General features: G+C 50.2%; 1 protein-coding gene across 6 annotated transcripts in view; it reads left to right on the top strand.

The window, feature by feature from the left end:
- The window catches only part of MYO18B (myosin XVIIIB), a 397,224-nt gene that overhangs the window by 212,620 nt on the left and 171,618 nt on the right, over positions 1 to 12,986 (top strand). For all 6 annotated transcript variants that reach the window (XM_078336710.1, XM_054239730.2, XM_054239724.2 and 3 more), the window contains 5 exons: positions 372 to 485; positions 4,540 to 4,656; positions 7,791 to 7,874; positions 9,687 to 9,824; positions 12,544 to 12,729. In XM_078336710.1, coding sequence (XP_078192836.1) covers positions 372 to 485; positions 4,540 to 4,656; positions 7,791 to 7,874; positions 9,687 to 9,824; positions 12,544 to 12,729 — 639 coding nt within the window. The remainder of the gene's footprint in view (positions 1 to 371; positions 486 to 4,539; positions 4,657 to 7,790; positions 7,875 to 9,686; positions 9,825 to 12,543; positions 12,730 to 12,986) is intronic.

Consider the following 12,986-nt stretch of genomic DNA (forward strand, 5'->3'; position numbering starts at 1 on the left):
AAATTATTCCCTTGCTTGGGAGGGGCTGGGCTGAGCTAGACGGAAAAAACATTCAAGGAGACAGCTTCATGAAGAGGCTTCTTCCCTTCCCTCCCCACTCTTCCCCTCCCCTCCCCTCTCCTCCCCTCCTCTCCCCTCTCCTCCCCTCCCCTCCCCTCTCCTCCCCTCCCTTTCCCTTCCCTCCCCTCTCCTCCCCTCCCCTCCCCTCCCTTTCCCTTCCCTCCCCTCTCCTCCCCTCCCCTCCCCTCCCTTTCCCTTCCCTCCCCTCTCTCTCCCCTCTCCTCCTTTCCCCTCCCCTCCCCTCCCCTCTTCTCTCCTTTCCTCCCTTCCTTATATTTTCTTCTCTTTTCTTTACCTCTTGCCTGGTCCAGCTGGAGCATAGTGAAGCCAAGTGTGAGGAGGCCTTGAAGACCCAGAAGGTGCTCACAGCAGACCTGGAGAGCATGCACAGCGAGCTGGAGAACATGACACGGAACAAAAGCCTGGTACCTGTCCCTTCCTGCAGCTACAGGGACCTAGGCCAGCATAGGCCTCTGGGAGCTAGTGTGGGCCTAGTGTGCACTGAGCACTATAGGAAGTACAAAGACATTTATTGTAAACCTACTGGGTACCTTCTTGGAGGTACAGGCATCTATGGTAGGCCTATTGTGTGCTCAGTTCTATAAGAGGGACAAGGGGACTTATTGTAGACCTATTAGGTGCTCAGTGTTCTGAACAGGCATCCGACTGTAAGCTGAGCATTATGAAGATATCAGAGCATAGATGAGGCTCAGCTGCATGCTCCCGTCTTCAACGAAAAGCCAGGAAGTCTGTCGTGGACGTGTTGGGTGCTCAGTGCTGTGAACGTGCAGGAAGTCTGTGGTCGACATGTCAGGTGCTCAGTGCTGTGAACGTGCGGGAAGTCTGTCGTGGACATGGTGGGTGCTCAGTGCTGTGAACGTGCAGGAAGTCTGTGGTCGACATGTCAGGTGCTCAGTGCTGTGAACGTGCGGGAAGTCTGTCGTGGACATGTCGGGTGCTCAGTGCTGTGAACGTGCGGGAAGTCTGTTGTGGACATGTCGGGTGCTCAGTGCTGTGAACGTGCAGGAAGTCTGTGGTCGACATGTTGGGTGCTCAGTGCTGTGAACGTGCGGGAAGTCTGTCGTGGACATGGTGGGTGCTCAGTGCTGTGAACGTGCAAGAAGTCTATCGTGGGCATGTCGGGTGCTCAGTGCTGTGAACGTGCAGGAAGTCTGTGGTCGACATGTCGGGTGCTCAGTGCTGTGAACGTGCAGGAAGTCTGTCGTGGACATGTCGGGTGCTCAGTGCTGTGAACGTGCAGGAAGTCTGTCGTGGACATGTTGGGTGCTCAGTGCTGTGAACGTGCAAGAAGTCTATCGTGGACATGTCGGGTGCTCAGTGCTGTGAACGTGCGGGGAGTCTGTCGTGGACGTGTAGGGTGCTCAGTGCTGTGAACGTGCGGGAAGTCTGTGGTCGACGTGTTGGGTGCTCAGTGCTGTGAACGTGCGGGGAGTCTGTCGTGGACGTGTTGGGTGCTCAGTGCTGTGAACGTGCGGGAAGTCTGTGGTCGACGTGTTGGGTGCTCAGTGCTGTGAACGTGCGGGAAGTCTGTCCAGGACATGGTGGGTGCTCAGTGCTGTGAACGTGCGGGAAGTCTGTGGTCGACGTGTTGGGTGCTCAGTGCTGTGAACGTGCGGGAAGTCTGTCCAGGACATGGTGGGTGCTCAGTGCTGTGAACGTGCGGGAAGTCTGTGGTCGACGTGTTGGGTGCTCAGTGCTGTGAACGTGCAGGGAGTCTGTGGTCGACGTGTTGGGTGCTCAGTGCTGTGAACGTGCGGGAAGTCTGTCCAGGACATGGTGGGTGCTCAGTGCTGTGAACGTGCGGGAAGTCTGTCGTGGACATGGTGGGTGCTCAGTGCTGTGAACGTGCAAGAAGTCTATCGTGGGCATGTCGGGTGCTCAGTGCTGTGAACGTGCAGGAAGTCTGTGGTCGACATGTCGGGTGCTCAGTGCTGTGAACGTGCAGGAAGTCTGTCGTGGACATGTCGGGTGCTCAGTGCTGTGAACGTGCAGGAAGTCTGTCGTGGACATGTTGGGTGCTCAGTGCTGTGAACGTGCAAGAAGTCTATCGTGGACATGTCGGGTGCTCAGTGCTGTGAACGTGCGGGGAGTCTGTCGTGGACGTGTAGGGTGCTCAGTGCTGTGAACGTGCGGGAAGTCTGTGGTCGACGTGTTGGGTGCTCAGTGCTGTGAACGTGCGGGGAGTCTGTCGTGGACGTGTTGGGTGCTCAGTGCTGTGAACGTGCGGGAAGTCTGTCGTGGACGTGTTGGGTGCTCAGTGCTGTGAACGTGCGGGAAGTCTGTCGTGGACGTGGTGGGTGCTCAGTGCTGTGAACGTGCGGGGAGTCTGTCGTGGACGTGTTGGGTGCTCAGTGCTGTGAACGTGCGGGGAGTCTGTCGTGGACGTGTTGGGTGCTCAGTGCTGTGAACGTGCGGGAAGTCTGTCGTGGACGTGGTGGGTGCTCAGTGCTGTGAACGTGCGGGAAGTCTGTCGTGGACATGTTGGGTGCTCAGTGCTGTGAACGTGCAGGGAGTCTGTCGTGGACGTGTTGGGTGCTCAGTGCTGTGAACGTGCGGGGAGTCTGTCGTGGACGTGTTGGGTGCTCAGTGCTGTGAACGTGCGGGGAGTCTGTCGTGGACGTGTTGGGTGCTCAGTGCTGTGAACGTGCGGGAAGTCTGTGGTCGACATGTTGGGTGCTCAATGCTGTGAACGTGCAGGAAGTCTGTCCAGGACATGGTGGGTGCTCAGTGCTGTGAACGTGCGGGAAGTCTGTGGTCGACGTGTTGGGTGCTCAGTGCTGTGAACGTGCGGGAAGTCTGTCCAGGACATGGTGGGTGCTCAGTGCTGTGAACGTGCGGGAAGTCTGTGGTCGACGTGTTGGGTGCTCAGTGCTGTGAACGTGCGGGGAGTCTGTCGTGGACGTGTTGGGTGCTCAGTGCTGTGAACGTGCGGGAAGTCTGTGGTCGACATGTTGGGTGCTCAATGCTGTGAACGTGCAGGAAGTCTGTCCAGGACATGGTGGGTGCTCAGTGCTGTGAACGTGCGGGAAGTCTGTGGTCGACGTGTTGGGTGCTCAGTGCTGTGAACGTGCGGGAAGTCTGTCCAGGACATGGTGGGTGCTCAGTGCTGTGAACGTGCGGGAAGTCTGTGGTCGACGTGTTGGGTGCTCAGTGCTGTGAACGTGCAGGGAGTCTGTGGTCGACGTGTTGGGTGCTCAGTGCTGTGAACGTGCGGGGAGTCTGTCGTGGACGTGTTGGGTGCTCAGTGCTGTGAACGTGCGGGAAGTCTGTCGTGGACATGGTGGGTGCTCAGTGCTGTGAACGTGCAGGAAGTCTGTCCAGGACATGGTGGGTGCTCAGTGCTGTGAACGTGCGCGAAGTCTGTCGTGGACATGGTGGGTGCTCAATGCTGTGAATGGGCGTCTGATGTGAGCCTGTTATTTGCTCAGTACCCAACGTGGAAACACAACTGCGTATTGTGTGCCCACCCTGCTCGCCACTCTAAGTGCTTCTCAGGCATCTGCTGTGGTCCTACTGTATGCTTATGACCATACAGAGATGGAACATTTCCTTATTGTGGGGCTACCACATGGCGTCTCTAGTAAATGGAGACAAGGGCATCTCTTGGTCTGCTTAGGCTCATTACCAGAAGATTCAGCCGTATATTATGGAACTATTCTGTGCTCACCCCTGAATGAAGACACATGGACGTATATTGTCAATGTATTATTTTGGTGAAAATTTGATGCAGGTTTCTAAGTCCCCTGTCTGGGTGTATGGGGTTGGCTTAAATGTATTGTACTCAATGTATAAAACCTAAAGTTTAAGTGTAGTATTTATGGGCACATGTTTATCTCAGACTCCCTGTGGGCCTTTTGCCCCTTATTTTGTTGGAATTTGCGTACAAGCATTCATATACACACACACGTGCACATATGTATACATGGGAATGAATGTACATATTCACATGCAATCACCAGGTACACATACAAAATAAATGCCCTCCTCGTAGGTAACTCATGCCTCCAAGTTTATTCATCCAGCCAATACATATTTATTAAGCACCTGCTATAGGACAGGCCTGGTGCTTGCTGCTAGGTTATATCTGTGAACAGAACAAAGTCTCTGTTCTCAGGGAGAGTACAGGGGTTTGCATTTTCATGTATGTACTACGCACATTCAAAGTATGCACACATAGATTCCCAAGTGGGATTGCACAGACATAAATTCATACACACATACACCCTGATTCATAGTCACATGCAATGCCTGGTATATATAAACACACACCCACACACACCACTGCCACTACCAGGCTGTTATACCTACCATATACATTGGTAACCACAGCCATTCTTAAACACAGATGGTCACTCACCTCACACACTGATAGGCAAGCCCCTCTTTGCTCTTCCTCTGGCCCCTGCTGCCCATCCCTCGCCCTCCCACCTCGCCTTGACCAGTGACTGCCTCCCCCAGGTGGATGAGCAGCTGTACAGGCTGCAGTTTGAGAAGGCGGACCTCTTGAAGCGCATCGATGAGGACCAGGATGACCTGAATGAGCTGATGCAGAAGCACAAGGACCTCATTGCCCAGGTAGTGAATGGGACTTTGGCAGGAGAATCTCAGGGACTTGGGGTGGGGTGAATGGGGAATGTTGAGAGGGTGATGTGGTTGGACTACTCCCTGGTCTTAATATCTTGGAGGGATAAGTGCACAGAGATAGATAGGAATTGTAAATTTCCTGTGGTCCTAAGGGAGGACAATGTCACCTTCAAATGGTGTGTGCATTTCTGGAGGATATGTCCACCAGGAAAGATTTGGCTTTATTCATGCATCTGTCTGTCCATCCACCCACCCATCAACCATTCATCTGCTCATCAGTTCACCATTCACTTATCCACCCATCTACTCCCTCACTCCCTCACTCATCCATCTATCCATCATCATTCATCTATTCATCATCCATCCATCCATCCATCCATCCATCCATCCATCCATCCAATCATCCTCTCATCCACCCAACCACCCATCCATCTATCCATCCAACCATCTATCCATTCATCCATCCATCCATCCATCCAATCATCCTCTCATCCACCCAACCACCCATCCATCTATCCATCCAACCATCTATCCATTCATCCATCCGTCTTTCCAATCATTAATCAATCCACACAGCCATCCATTCATTCAACCATTCATTTATCCATTTATCAATTCATCCATCCTATCACTCACTTACTCATTTATTCACCTATCCAACTACCATCTTCCTCTTCTTTTCTTTTTTCCTTCCTTCCTTCTTTTTCTTTCTTTCTTTCCCCCCTTTCTTTTCCTATCTTTCTATCTATATCTATTTATTCAATATTTACTAAACCCCTGCTATGTAGACACTGTGAAAAATGCCAAGTATATTGTGGTGGTGAAAAGCACATCCCATTTCCACCCTCATGCACCTCACCGTTTAGTGGGCTGGGAAGACCTTATCATATGGTCACCAGAGCAGGGGGGAGACTTGCAAATTGAGCCCGGAGTCCAAAAAGGAAATGAACAAAATTCTGCAAATCCTGACCTAGGTTGGGAATCAGGAAAGGTTTCTCAGAGTAGGTGTCACTTGGATGGAGACGTGAACAAAGAGCAGAAGTTACTTAGATTGGATTGGGGGTGCATTCCAAGCAGAGGAAATAGCACATGCGAAGGGCCTATCATGGTACCTTGGAGGGACTGAAAGGAGGCCAGTGAGGAGAATGTAGCACAAGACAAGCCCAGTGAAAGAAAAGAATCAGATTAGGGTCTTAGAGGCTGTGATGAGATTGGGTTTTATTTTATGGTTGAAGGGCATCAATTGGCAAGCTTCTTGGGGCAAGAGCAGTTGGAGAGGACCAGCCAGCACGCCACCCCAGTCAGCCAGCTCCATAATGCCAGGAATCTCCTCTACCTTGTCCAATGCTGAATTCAGAGCCAAAAAGAGTGTCTGGCCTCGAGGTGCTCAGTAAATCACTATTGAATAAATGAAACTGAACTTGTCCAGGGGAAAGACAACTCCAACCTGACAGATGGAGTGAGGATGAGGAGGAGAGGATGGATGGGCTTGGGAGACAATAAGGAGGCATGAGGGCAGCATGGGTGAAATAGAAGCTTTGGGGAGAAGCTGAGGGGTGTGGTGTGGAACCCCTCATAGATCTCCACATAATGACTGCATAATGGGGAGGACAGCTCCCTCCAGGAGCAATGAGTGTCTTTCTTGCCATATACCTTCCACAGGAGATCCAGGATCAAATACCTGCCACACTCTGAACGCATCTGACAGAGGCTGGATCTAAAGGGACTTCTGCTAGACATAGAATAATAATAACAAAATAATTGATTATATCACCCACATGGTAACAACCACCACAAAAATAGTATCTGTCACTGTCTACACTTGCGAATCACACTAATTTTTATGTTTTGAGATGGAGTGTCTCTCTGCATGCAGCCCAGGCTGGAGTGCAGTGGCACGATCTCAGCTCACTGCAACTTCTGCCTCCTGGGTCCCGGTTCAAGCAATTCTCCTGCCTCAGCCTCCCAAGTAGCTGGGATTACAGACACAAGCCACCATGCCCAGCTAATTTTTGTATTTTTTTTAGTAAAGACGGAGCTTCCCCATGTTGGCTGATCTAGTCTTGAACTTCTGACCTAGTGATTGGCCTGGCTCGGCCTCCCAAAGTACTGGGATTACAGGCCTGAGCCACTGAATCCAGCTGAATCACACTAATTTTTGCCCAAAAGACAGGTTTATTTGTTCAGTTACAAAGGCAGTATATGTGTATGCCCATAATAAACAATTTAAATAATAAAGACATAAGAAATAGAAAGTAAAGAGGTCCTTCTACCCTCTAGAATTCCTCTTATCAGAGGTAATGAAGTTCAACAGTTGGTTCTATTTTTTTTTTTTTTTTTTGAGACAGAGTCTTACTCTGTCACCCAGGCTGGAGTGCAATGGTGTGATCTGGTATTACTGCAACCTCTGCCTCTCAGGTTCCAGCAATTCCCCTGCCTCAGCCTCCTGAGTAGCTGGGATTACAGGCATATGCCACCACACCTGGCTAATTTTTGTATTTTTAGTAGAGATGGGGTTTCACCATGTTGGTCAGGCTGGTCTCCCACTCCTGACCTCAGGTGATCTGCCTACATCGGCCTTTCAAAATGCTGGAATTGCAGGTGTGAGCCACTGTGCCTGGCAGGTTTTATTTTTTTAAAAAGCCTTTCCTCTCCACTGCTTCATTTAGTCTCTGAACAAACCCAGTACTGAAACGCTGATCGGAGACTATCAGCCCATTTTAGAGATGCAGAGATTGAGGTGCAGAGAGGCTCTGTAGCTTGCTGAGGGCAGGAACCAGGTCTAGAACCCCAGTAACCCGCCCCTCCAAGTTGCTCTCATCCCTCGGAATCTGGTCCTAGTGCCATGACCAGCCCACTTCTGTCTGGGTTCTCAAGGATGTATAATAAAATGCTGGACCGCTGACCAAATCCAGGGGCTTATATAATTGGCGTGACTCAGCGAACATTGAAATGAAAGATGTTGAGGAGGATGTGAAAGGTAATTTTTGGGAAACGGCTATTATCATAGAAGCTCTGAGAGATGTAGACATCTGTGGGTGGGGAAAGTAGGGATTTTCAGGGGTGGTTTCCCAGCAAGGCTTATGGTCTCGGGGTGATATATATATATATTTTTGTCTTACCAGTCTGCTGCTGATATCGGGCAGATCCAAGAACTTCAGCTGCAGCTGGAGGAAGCCAAGAAGGAGAAGCAGAAGCTTCAAGAACAAGTACGCTCAGAGCCATCCTGTACTTGTGCTTGTCACAGTTCTCTTAGAGGGACAGAACTAATAGGAGATCTGTCTGTCTGTCTGTCTGTCTATCTGTCTATATGTATATATGAGTTTATTATTTATTTATTTTTGAGATGAAGTCTCATTCTGTCACCCAGGCTGGAGTGCAGTGGTACGATCTCGGCTCACTGCAACCTCCACCTCCCCAATTCAAGTGATTCTCCTACCTCAGCCTCCCGAGCAGCTGGGATTACAGGTGCCCACCACCACGCCCAGCTAATTTTTGTATTTTTAGTAGAGATGGGTTCCACCATTGTTGGCCAGGCTGGTCTCGAACTCCTGACCTTGGGTGATCTGCCCTCCTCAGCCTCCCAAAGTGCCGGGATTATAGGTGTGAGCCACCAGGCCTGGCCGGGGAATTTGTTAAGTATTAACTTACGTGATCACGAAGTCCCACAGTAGGCTGTCTGCAAGCTGAGGAGCAAGGATAGCCAATCTGAGTCCCCAAACTGAAGAACTTGGAGTCCGATGTTCGAGGGCAGAAAGCATCCAGCACAGGAGAAAGATGTAGGCTGGGAGGCTAAGGCCCATCTCTCTTCACATTTTCAGCCTGCCTTATATTGGCTGGAAGCTGATTAGATGGTACCCACCAGATTAAGAGTGGATCCGCCTTCCCCAGCCCACTGACTCAAATGTTACTCTCTTTTGGCAACGACCTCACAGACACACCCAGGATCAATACTTTGCATCCTTCAACTGAGTCGAGTTGACAGTCAGTATTAACCATCACAGGGTGGAAGAGAGGGATTCTCCCTGGGCGCACACTTACACTTTGGACCCTGGAAACTGTTTCTTTCATTCTATTATTCGTTAATTCATCCAAATACTCAATTCCAGCTGTGTGCCAGGTGAATTAAGACCAGTCCCATTAGAAAGACAGACACATGCACACACACTCACACTCATTTACTCTTGCCTGTGCTCGTTGAATCCAGGCATAACCCATGTACTGAGACTCAGCCTTTCGGTGTAGAATTTTCTCCCTCTGAGAAAAGGCTCCAAGAACAGAGGGATGGTCTGTGCTAGGGGGACCATGATCTTTTCTGAAATCTTCCTTTGAAGCCGGGGTTCCTGCAAACATCTGTGGCTTTCCGTTGTGACCCAGAAGGATGCTGTTATCCATGAAATTTTCAAAGCTCTTCTAGAACTGTTGCATGTGCCTGCTTAAAGTGGGCGGGACCAGGTCTCAAGCAGTTTTCTGTGGGTGCTGAGTGACAACATGCACAACCAATGAAATAGCGGCAGTGGCCACTTGCTGGGTGCTTATTATGCGCCAGTCACTAATCTCCTTCAGTCCTCACAAGAAAAATGGAGAAACCGAGGCTCAAGGAAAGGAACTGACTTTCCCAGACTCACACACCAGGCGCAAGCCTGGCTCCCAAACCCACCCTGGCTTGCATCTTTTGATGGGATAGCTTGTTGCCCACAGACTAGCTTTGCTCTTTGATCAGAGCAGGGAAGGAGGGGAGGGAAGTACTGATGAAAAGTCTTGTTTTGAATTCTGAACACATAAGAAGCATCACCTCCCATCACCTGAGACCCAGGATCAGGGTCTGGTATGAGGGTCCAGTGAGGGTCCCAAGATTGAGACCCGGCAATTCTTGCCTGTGCAGACATGCAGCATACCTGAGCAGAGAAGAAGGTGGTGTGAATAGCTCCCCCCACCCTCCCAGGCTGGGTCCTGCCCATGTCTCTGTCCTGGTATCAGGGACAGCAGATGGCCAATAGACTTCTCTCTTGTACCCACAGCTGCAGGTGGCTCAGATGCGCATTGAGTACCTGGAGCAGTCCACCGTGGACCGAGCCATCGTCAGCAGGCAGGAGGCAGTCATCTGTGACCTGGAGAATAAGATGGAGTTCCAGAAGGTGCAGATTAAGAGATTTGAGGTACATAATGAAACATCCATAATGCTTGTGCCAAGAGCAGGGAGAGTTTTTGTGTAAGCTTCATTCATCCTTCTACTACTCATCTACTCCTCACATGCCTTTATCTAGATACACATTACTCACCCACTTCTCACCCAAACTCCCTCCCTCCTTCCATTATACATCCCTCAAGGCACCTACCATTTACCTATCCATCCTCATGTACGTCCCTCCGTCTCCTTCCACCCTCATGGGTCCATTCATCCATCCTCCCTTCCATATGTTCCTCCTTTTCCCTTCACTTTTTCTTCTCTTCCTCTATTATTTTTTCTTCAGCCCTCAACCCCTCCGTCTGCCCATTCTTTTATGGATTGATCCAGTTCTTCCTATCTCCATCCATCTACTCAACCACTTACATGCCCAACGCTCATCTTGAACAGAAATTTATTTTGCACTCAGTGTGTGCTAGGCCCTGTTTTAGGTGCACAGAAGGCAGATGTATGACCCAGACCTGCTTTCAGAAGCATATATGTTTGTAAGCCATGTGGGTAAGATATGTACATAAATATCTGTGATATGGAGAAAGGGCTGTGATGTTTAGGGGATAGAGATCTTTTTAAGACTCAAGAAGCAGGAAGGCTTCTTGGAGGAGATGGCATTAATGCTGAACCTTGAAGGACAGGTAAGACTTGGATGGGCTGGAGCGGGGTTGGTGATTACATTCCCATTGCCCTTGAGCTGGGAACACAGGTGTCTACTTCTTCAGCTCTGTAGGCCAATGACATGGGACACTTACAGAAGACGTCACCATTGTCAAAATCCTTTCCCATCAGCCGCTCCACTTGATGTTTGATATAGTCCTGTGAGGCTGGTAGGATAAGCCTTATCTGATGAGAAGATGACCCCAGAGAGGTCAAGTGACTTGCTCAAGACAAGGCCAGGCAGAGTATGGGCTAAGGGAGATTGACATCCGACCTTCGCTTCATCCTGGTTTCAGGTTCCAACTTCTCTGCAGCCAGCTGGCTTCGCTGCAGTAAGACTGTGTCTAGACAGCTGGGAGGCTGCATTCCTCATTCTGAAACATCTCCCCCTGATCTCCCTAGGGGCGTTTGGTCTCCAGTAAGGCTGCTGTGGATGAAGAACAGAGAGAGGTTCTTTGCTTTGACCCTCAGTGTTTCCCGGAAACTGCTCCAGGGATCCCGCGGGGCCTGAGTGTCTCTGTAGATCACCATGAAACTTTGATCTACTATATTTTAAATGATTACATATGTAAAGTTGGGCTATATCACATGCCATTTTAAAACCTGGTTCCAGCCTAGGGAAATGAGAGCACAGGAGAAAAGAAATGAGTGTAGTGGAACTTCAAATGGCAAGATTCTATCTCCAAATGCAATTTTTCCCTCTGCCACCATTATTTGAATTTAGTAGAATCCTGGGTCCTGGAGGTGTAGAGATGGGGTACCTCAAAGACACAGTTTGAGAACTCCTTCCACTCTTCCTGCTGTTCTTGGAATTGTTGCTGAACTTCATATGAGAGGTGAACCAAATAGGAAAGCATTTCGTTTAGCTTAGGGTTCAATGTCTGATCTGGAGGCTGTTATCCCAGCTGCACTGCCCGCAGCTGCAGAAGAAGGACTTCAGAGTCCTTAGCAAGGGGCTTGAAATATTCATGTGGGCCCAGTCTTATGTCAACACTGGAGTATTTGCTCATCAGGATCGATTGGCTCCAGGCTTGTTGGCCGACTAATGAATTCTGCAGAACAGTCCTTGGGTTTGTTTTCTGTGGCACTCGTGAAGGCCAAAGCACTTTTCTCTCTGTTGTTTCATTGTGTCCTCAAGGAGTCCCCATCCCCTCTGCCACCAGGAAAGGAAAAGTGTCATAAAAGAGTAAGGCTGAAGCTCGTGAGAGATTACCTGAACACCCTCAGTTTGTAAATCAGGAAACAAAACCCATGTGGGGTGAAAGTTTTTGACCTCAGCATTGCACCAGCCCCTTGGGATAAATAGGAGCTGTTAAAAAAATTTAATAATTCCAAACCCTTATCTGGCACATCCTGTGTGCCAGGCACCCAAGCCTTCTGCATACCAAGGAATTAGATTCTGACAGTGTTCCTGGGACACAGGTGTTATCATCATCCTTGTCTCTCAGAGAGACTCAATAACCTGCCCAAGGTCACACAGCCAGGAAGAGCTAGAGGTAGGGTTTGAACGCAGAGCGTCTTGGGGTGAGGGTTCTCATAAATATGCTACACTGTCTCTCAGAATAGCCATTATCTTCTCTTTTTTCCCCCAAGATGAGTCTCTTTCTGTTGCCCAGACTAGAGTGCAGTGGCGACGTCTCGGCTCACTGCAACTTCTGCCTCCCAGGTTTAATAGGTTCTGGTGCCTCAGCCTCTCAAGTAGCTGGGTTTACAGGTGCACGCCACCATGCCTGGCTACTTTTTGCGTTTTTAGTAGAGACAGGTTTTTGCCATGTTAGCCAGGCTGGTCTCTAACTCCTGACCTCAGGTGATCCGCCTGCCTCGGCCTCCTGAAGTGCTGGGATTACAGGCCTGAGCACTGCACCCGGCCATCATTTTTGTATGTTGTTAAATTCTTCATTTTTGTAGCAGACATCAGTATTCTCATCCTGATTATAAGAACACAGGAAACTTGGCAAAGGATTTCTCTTCCTGAGGCTCCCTGTTTCATACCCCTGGCCTCTAACTCCAAGGTGGGCCTGTGTCTCTGCCCCTCCCAGGTCCTGGTGATCCGGCTTCGGGACAGCCTGATCAAGATGGGGGAAGAGCTTTCTCAGGCGGCCACATCTGAGTCCCAGCAGCGGGAGAGCAGTCACTACTACCAGCGGCGCCTGGAGGAGCTGAAGGCCGACATGGAAGAGTTGATGCAGCGGGAGGCTGAGGCCAGCCGGCGGTGCATGGAGCTGGTGAGTCCTGTCCCCATCATGGGCTCTTAGCGATTGAGGATTTGCAATGGGGTACAGCCCCCCTTTCTTAAGACTTCTGCGTGGGAGACTCATGGGCTTGCCTCCTGGGCCTCTGGGGTGTGTCGGAAGCCAGGAGAAGCCAGAAGAGTGGGCTGAGACAACGCTGTCATTGGCTGCAAATCCTGGGGGTAGGCCCAAGGTGGACCAATGGCATTCCCTGATGCTGGATGGCCACCAAGTTCATTTACATATCAGGT

This window comes from Callithrix jacchus, chromosome 1, assembly GCF_049354715.1.
Source record: "Callithrix jacchus isolate 240 chromosome 1, calJac240_pri, whole genome shotgun sequence".
In the NCBI taxonomy this organism is placed as follows: domain Eukaryota; kingdom Metazoa; phylum Chordata; class Mammalia; order Primates; family Cebidae; genus Callithrix; species Callithrix jacchus.